Source organism: Etheostoma spectabile, chromosome 3 (assembly GCF_008692095.1).
Source record: "Etheostoma spectabile isolate EspeVRDwgs_2016 chromosome 3, UIUC_Espe_1.0, whole genome shotgun sequence".
Lineage (NCBI taxonomy): Eukaryota > Metazoa > Chordata > Actinopteri > Perciformes > Percidae > Etheostoma > Etheostoma spectabile.
In genome coordinates this window covers 4,064,935-4,072,847 of record NC_045735.1, presented here as the reverse complement: position 1 = coordinate 4,072,847, position 7,913 = coordinate 4,064,935, and the positions used below count along the sequence as shown (strand labels likewise).

Below are 7,913 nucleotides of genomic sequence, written 5' to 3'. Positions count from 1 at the left end.
GGCATCGTAATGAGGTACCGAAATCCATGTTGATATTTCGTCTGGTAGATAACGTAAATACAACATACAGTTACAATGTAGCACAATATGGATGCACCATATGGATGCATTAGACGGAATATAGCACAATATGGATGTGAACGCAGTTATAAATAGCCTATGTGACAATAAAGTTAGTTTTGGTTAAAATCAACAAATAATCGTGATAAGTAAATCGTGATCTCAATATTGATAAAAAATATTGTAATTATCATTTTGGCCATAATCATGCAGCCCTAAATCAGGGTGAGTTGTCTTTTAAATGTTCCGATTTTTCAGAAACATTCCCTGCTTGCACGTATTATAGTATAGATTCGATGTCTAACAGACCAAAAGAAAATGCGTTAGGTCAGGAGATTTTACGCCTACAGCTTAGCATATTGCCTGCAGGTAAAAAACACATTTTCAACTCAGGTTACACCAAATAAATGCACTGAAAGTACATGTCTTAGTTCTCCTTTTAGCAAACTGTAGTGTGTTTTTTCCATGTATAAAAAGACCCTGTATCCAAATATGGGGAAGGAGTCTAAAATCTTTTCAGAATAAGGATAAAGCGGAGGACATTTGATGTCCAGCTGTTTATCATGCTGAACGTTAGCCAAACTAAGCGTAAATGTGATTTAAATTCTTTCAAATTTTTTTCAGGATTCATTGTGAGACAGTTGAAACTATCCTCATTTATCAACTTTAACCAGTGTTTTTCACATGCAAACATCAGGAAAATTATTCCCACAGTTTGGTGTTTGTACGTTTGGTTGATTTTTCTTAATGGGAAGGCACATTTTTGTCAAAAGCAATAAATACAATAAAATAACAAGGTTTGATATATAAAAATCATTCAATACCACATGTCATAAACCACATGTCCCCTGTGTATAACCTACAATCAAACATTTTGGTAAAACTTTAAAACCTGTGTAAACGTATCCATCAGAGTTAAAAAATAAAAAAAGTGATTTAACTCTTAGTGTTGGGTTTACATTTTGACAAAATTACCTGAAAATCTTGATGTTTACAGCCTTGGGCTATGCGGATTTTTCTCAGTAGATCCCTTACAGGCATTTTGACACGGACTCCAAGGTAGACCCTCTCCCCCCCATATATGGAAACACCTGGTGAGGAAAACAATGGATGGTTAAACTCCATAGCAGGATCAGACAGCACAGCATTGACAAATCCAAGTAGAATCAGCTGTCCTTTCATATTACACACAACTATAGATGGAGGAGGCAAACTGCTGTACCCAATGCCTCACAACTTTGCATTGGGATCATAATTGGACTATCATGTAGTCTAATAAAAACATTAAGATGACAGGAACAATTAGCTTGCTGTCACAAAAGATAACTCCACTCTATTTTTCACTATTTGAGCTGTAAACACAGTAGATTGTTATTATTATTGATTTAACAAGCTCAAACTGGCTTTAAATATCCCTTTCAATATGACATCCATTGGCAAAGACTTTAGACGCACACATGATTTTTATGTCATCTGCCTGTGTCTTTTTATTTACCAAAATGGAGATCTGATAGTAGACTAGCTCATTCACAGTAGCCTTGTAACACAAGATAAATGTGTCCATATCTGCTCAAGCCAACAGTTTTGCAGCTCTGGCGGAAGGTTACTCAAGATGTCAAGGGAAGTGACTGAGCTGATTGCACTAACTCGAGTATTTCTATTTTATGCAACTTTACCCACTATGTGATATGGTAAATTATAATTTACCTTTCAATTGATAATTTTACAAAACACAGGCCTACTCAGTTGGCAGTTCATTAGCTAAATCTATCGGAAACAACAGTCCTGCAACAAATGCAACCTTCGCGGAGGCTATAATGTTCAGTAAACTGTTTTCGAAAGATGTTGCGATTTGTACATTCTGGAGGCAGTTTGTAGGCTACTGTTGAACTTAAAGAGGCGTTTCTACAATTCAGTCTAACACGCATTAAATGAGAGTATTGGAACGTTAACATGACTGCATTGGTATAGGCTAATATCTAGAATTCCAATATAATGTTTTAAAAACGGCTGCCATAGACCTATCGGTAAACGCCATACCGTTTTGACGACCGTCTACATCCTGGATAGTCAAACCAGGAACAGGTGTGTGAGGCTCGGCCAAGCCGGCCGCGGTGTCCCCTGGCAGAGGAGAGAGCCCTGCCCCTATGTCTGTTGTTTCATCACTTCTTTCTCGTAACTCCTTTCGTTTGTACAGTCTCCCCATCTTGTACAACTACTGAAAAGAAATGTTAAAGTGAGAAAACCGGGAGTTCAGAAGCCTTCTAGCTCTTATGTTAAAATACTGGGAAAAACCCACTTTCCTCAGTGCATCATATCTAAGTAATGACACGTACCGAAGACAGGAGGGGGCCACGCCTACTCCTTGGTGGAAAGGTCGACGCCCACACAGAGTGGGTCAAAAAAAAAAAAAAAGTTGGACATTTTATAAGTAGCCTACCATGTAACTGAACATAACCAACCATAATAAATGTAGGCATGATTGAATAGCAGAATGTAAAGCAGTGACTCCCAGTTGGAAGGAACAAGCCAATCAGTAGGTTAGGATTTCTACAATAGTCTTTCAGTCTGATGGGCCGACCAACTAAATGACAGACATATCATTGTTTTTGGCAAGGTATACACCCCCTAGTACTAGAAAAATCATGATAGCAGTGCAGGTGTGATAGCGAAATCACTTTTTTGAGCTCATGAAGTTACTAACCACCAAAGATAAATTCTGTTTTTGAAAACTGGTGTATATCTGGTTTAGGCTGAGAGTAGGGATATTGTCAAGATTCTATAATACGGTGCTTGGTATTTTTGGAAAGGGGACCTTTTAGGCTTTCATTTAAGCCCTGTTCTGAATCTGTCAGAGATCACATGACTTTTTAAAACCAGAAATAATACACATTTCCGGCTAAACTGTATGCTTTCTTTTATCCCTGGGGCCTGAAGGAAAATCAGGGACACAAAACTCAACAACTTCAATACTCAAGGCACTCTGATGATTCAGAAAATGTACAATATACCCATACTGTTTTATTTGTGAGAGCCTTAAATAGAATAGAGCAAATAGAATGGACAATAAGGATGGAGCCCTATTAGTTCTAAAAGTCAATAAAGAAACAAGTTGTAAAGTGAACATATTTAATCAAAGACTGGTTTGCATGTTGATATCTATTATTGTATTATTTAATCATCATTTTCCATGTCATCCTCGTCTTCATCTGAACTTTCTACACAGGTCAACTGGTTTTCACACTGTCAGTTTACACCTGTTTGTGCACCTGAGGCCATTTGCAAGACACATAAAAGGCACCATTTTTTGTGCAGTTGCAGGAGACTATGTCCAGGACAACTTCAGGTGCTGGGTGGCCTTCCATCCAGTGCAGCACCAACTGTTTACCTTCCTCCTCTGTCTCCATCTTCTATCCTCTGCCAACAGGGCTTGGCAATTGTGGGTCCTTTTCTAACATCTTCTCCAGACACCAGCCTGATAGTTTGCTTGCAGTGTGTGTTGCCTCAAGCTATCCTTGCACGGTGAAAGTTTATGACTCTCGATTTCACCTCACAGAAAAGGGGGTACCTGAGCTTGTTGATCATGGTGGTTGATGCTTTTGGGGCATAGAAGACACATGTAAATGCCTCCATTTTGTTGCTCAGTTCTGGTAAGAGGTCCCATTCCTGGCCCAACTTCAAGAATGTGTATTGCATGTGAATTGAATTGAATGTGTAGGGTAAATGCCCTTGTCTTCCCTTTGCCTGCAAAAGCGCTTACAGTGTCACATCCTGTGTTGGCGTGCAAACCAATGAGAGCCCTACAAGCGTCCATGCCAACAGTGGCTACAACCTTCCTGATAGCTACCAGCCTTGTATGGGTTCTTGTGCCACACTTCAGGAACAATGGGGCCTCAATTTTGTCACAGAATGCTAACGACATGATAAAGACATCTGTGTCTTCTGAACAGACAACTATAGATTCGTAGTCCTCTCTCCCAAAGAGTTGACATCTCACTGTCTTGATATGTGATTCTGTAACATTTGACAATCACAGTTGCATATAGAATCTGTATGTTGGCTTCCTCCATTCATTCACTATGTAGCTAATGAGACTAGCTTTGTCATTGACTTTGGTCATCTCGGTTTTGTGAAATAGCCCTCGGGTTGCCAAATATCCCTGATAATGATATCAGCTGTAACATTAGTACAGCCATGACAGCAGCAAACAAACAAAGATGGATTCTAACTGACCTAAAACAATGTGACAGTTGCGTAACCAGAGACAAAACAAACCCCGGGTAAATATTGTATTTGATAGTTAGAGACAACTTTAGAGCCCAAAAGCACGCCGAGTTGGCTAGTTTCCTCCTGAAAAGCAACAGCTTCAGGTCAATTTGTAACGGCTACAAGGGACGGCTTTTTATGTCCTTTCAACATTTGTGTTCTCACTTTGAATTATATATCCGAGTTGGTTACTTGCAAAAACAATTGAGACACAGACAGTAAAGTGATCCAGACTGATCTTGGCTAACACCACCAACCGCTTACCCTGCTAACTGCTAACATTACCATAGGACCAGGGAAGTAAGCCACGGCTGTTAACACGTAGCCTGTTCAGTGGCCGTACCCAACAACCGTGGGTTAATTTAAGCCAAGAGAGAGAGGCTGTAAATCGAGAAGAGAGGACTTTGAGATTGCAGTGTTTTTAGCAATTGTTGCTGTAATTCTAAACCAATAAAGTCTGTTCAGTCTGGTGGACAGGATGGAAAGGTTGTGTTATTTTTAGCGGTTCCTACAGTAATTATAAACCCAAAAAGTGTATCTGTCAGTTGGGTACATAGATCCGCGTGAGCACAGGCTTTTATGACTGTCAATTTAGCCAGCATCTAACGTTAGCTACTACTCTGTGCTGCGGAGTAATGTCTGCCTATGTGAAACAAGCATCTAGCAACACTGTTGTGGATGATGTGGTCTAAACCCAGCAACCTCCATGAACTTTAAGTCGGGGGAGGGGGCGGGAGAGACAACTCTCTCCAGTATTTTGAATTTGTACTGCAGTAATTTTTTTAACACTAGCTGTCAGTGTTACATGTTGCACCTTTAATTTGTATGTAAGCCTAATTTGTAGCCCACAGGTTAAAACGTTCAAAATTCAAGATTCAAGATATTGCTTTGTTGTCATCGTATGAACAAAACTAACTTCTAATCAAGTAGCCTTTCCAATAGACAAGCTTTAATCTGCAACAGTGTATCTTGCAAACCTCATGGGAACACAATTTGCAGGCTGTCATAAGATTTTCAATAAAAAAATTTAATTTCAACCATATAAAATGAGTAGTATATCACGTCCCAAAATGAGCAGTATCTTCAGTGTTTACCATCACCACTACCACTGTGTTTAGTCAAGTTCAGTTTAATTGTTTGGGTCCCATCATAGTGTTACTGAAGACGATGCACCGCAATACATCTTGACATTAGTGAAATGCATAAATGAGTATTAATACCTACCACTGTGCATATAACAAGTATTAGTTCTGATTAAACTTAATCAGTTAGTCATTTTATTGTCATTGCACAATGAAGTACAACAAGTAGTAAGTACAAATCCCGATGGTGCATACACACATATAACAATGGAGAAAAATAAAAATGTAGTTGAAGAGCCAAAATAAACAAACATATGTTATAGATAAGAAAAATTAATTTACAAGGAGGATCACATACAGTAAATACGTTTCTTTTACTGACACCACCAACGGGCTGGGCGGCTGTATTCAATGCAAGACTCAAAATATAATAATAGCTTACAGAGAGATAATTCCTTTGTTTGACGAGTTGCATTGACAAAAGCAGCAGAACACTTAACATTTCAGGGTTCTGCCTGCAGTACCTGACAGTCTGACAAAGAAAAATAATTATATTAGGCACTTCTGACTTCATCTGCAGATTTAAAGGCCTTTACATTTGACAGCATGATGAGCGTAACAGTGAAATCAGAGAGGGAGACATAACTGGAAGTGGTGTTGCAACATTGATTGGTGAAGGACAATTAAGTTGAAAAGATTACAGACTCTTGGAACTCTCTGTTGCAGTTGGGGATAGATACAGCTGTTCTTCTTATTAGCTCTGAACACTAACACAGGTGTTTTCAGTTAATCTGGCTGAATGAACGGGTGGGCATGTATAGACTTTTGTGATTGATTGATTGATTGATTGATTGATTGATTGATTGATTGGCATCTTCCTGAGTCTCCTATTAGATTTGTTACACCTAGTTTGGGACAAGTTACCATTGTTTATTGGTGAAGGAAGATCTGACCTAATAAAGTGTCATCACAGCTCCGGCCCACCTTTACCCTGAGTGGAGGTGTTATCAGCCAGAATAACTAGACAAAAACATTTTCAGAGTCTTTCTTTCTTTTCTGCATGTTTTCAAAAATCATTCAGTAAGATTTCATGAGGTGTACAGGCCTTATATGGAGCAAATTGTCATGGAAGTATTCAGATCCTTACTTTGGCAAAAGTACCAATTCCACTATATAAACATGCATTTAATATCCTAAACATGCGCTTAAAGTATCAAAAGCAAAAGTAATCAGAAAAAAAGGCCACTTATGACTAATATATTATTATATATTAGATTAATAGATTTGAAGTACTTATGTATTGATGTGTAAGCATAATTTTACTGTTGTAGCTGCTCAAGGAGGAGCTGGTTTTAACTAGGCTACTTAGCCAGGTAGTTTAGTCATTCCTTGGATTAGGGAGGCTCCAAAATCATGGTTGCATCTGTTGCCGTGGTCCTGCTACACGTCCTGCGATGCCCTGTTACATCCTACTACGCTCTGCGGTGCCCTGCGACGTCCTGCCGTCGTGCAGTGCCTTGCTAAGCCATGATCTAGTACGAAATACTATTTCTAGTCACTGTTACATTATCTTTTACCGTGACTGTTATTGCCACTATTCATTTCAACTCCAACCGGCCCGTCAGACACCGCCTACCAAGAGCCTGGGTACTGCTGTGGATGTGGATATTTAGAATATTTTCACCTCTTTGCCTTGCCATCAGACAGCCCTTCAAGACTTACGACTGGGAACTGAAACCGTTAGCTACATTTATGTTCTCTTCTTATCTATTGAGGGAAGTTTCACTGAGAGAAAGCCTCTCTTTTACAGGAATGCCATGACCACATCCGGTACACACCATCTGATAATTACAGTATTGCTGTTGTTTTTGTTAACGTTATTTTTTAGTATTCTCTTATTATTTTGTACTAATCTTCATTTAAAGAGCACTGATTAATAAAGCGCCACCAGTGGCATTTTACGCCTTGCTTTAAAGAACACTATCCATTGCATAAAGCCTACGCTAGATTTAATATGAGCTGCAAAACTGACTGACTGGAAGATTGTTGTTTTAGCACCTAACAAAAAGGATCCTCCACCTCTCAAAAATCAGTTTAGAAGTCATTATTTTAATATTCCAAACCATTAGGTTCTCCATGACTGGTCATGTTTGAGTATGGTCTGTTTGACTGATCATGTATTACCCACTATGCAGTGAAGTCTCCACTGGCTGCTACGACAAAACCTTCAGCCTTTCTTGCATCATCTTTCTTATCAATCTCCAGTTTAAGTGAAGTGTGTATTTTATTTTGGGGCTTTGGAGTTTGTGTCCAGGCTTCTACCGCCATCTAGTGCTTTAGGATATTCTCACACGGTCTTTGTTTGCATGGTGTGTAGCTTTTGGGTTTTACCACCAGGTGGCGGTAGTGTATAATCATGTAACAACTCTTTCCAGCGTGGACAGGCTATGAAAGTAAATATGGTGCCAAATGTGAGAGCCCGTTGATGCGACGTAAGAACTTGTA

General features: G+C 39.2%; 1 protein-coding gene across 1 annotated transcript in view; it reads right to left on the bottom strand.

Annotated features, from left to right (window-relative positions):
- The window catches only part of zgc:113279 (uncharacterized), a 14,093-nt gene extending 11,719 nt beyond the window's left edge, over positions 1-2,374 (bottom strand). Inside the window, exons 1-2 of the mRNA XM_032508970.1 lie at positions 2,101-2,374; positions 1,036-1,151 (exon numbers count right to left, since the gene is read on the bottom strand). Of these exons, the coding sequence (XP_032364861.1) occupies positions 1,036-1,151; positions 2,101-2,266 (282 nt within the window). The 5' untranslated portion in view covers positions 2,267-2,374. The remainder of the gene's footprint in view (positions 1-1,035; positions 1,152-2,100) is intronic.
- Positions 2,375-7,913: the final 5,539 nt, after the last annotated feature.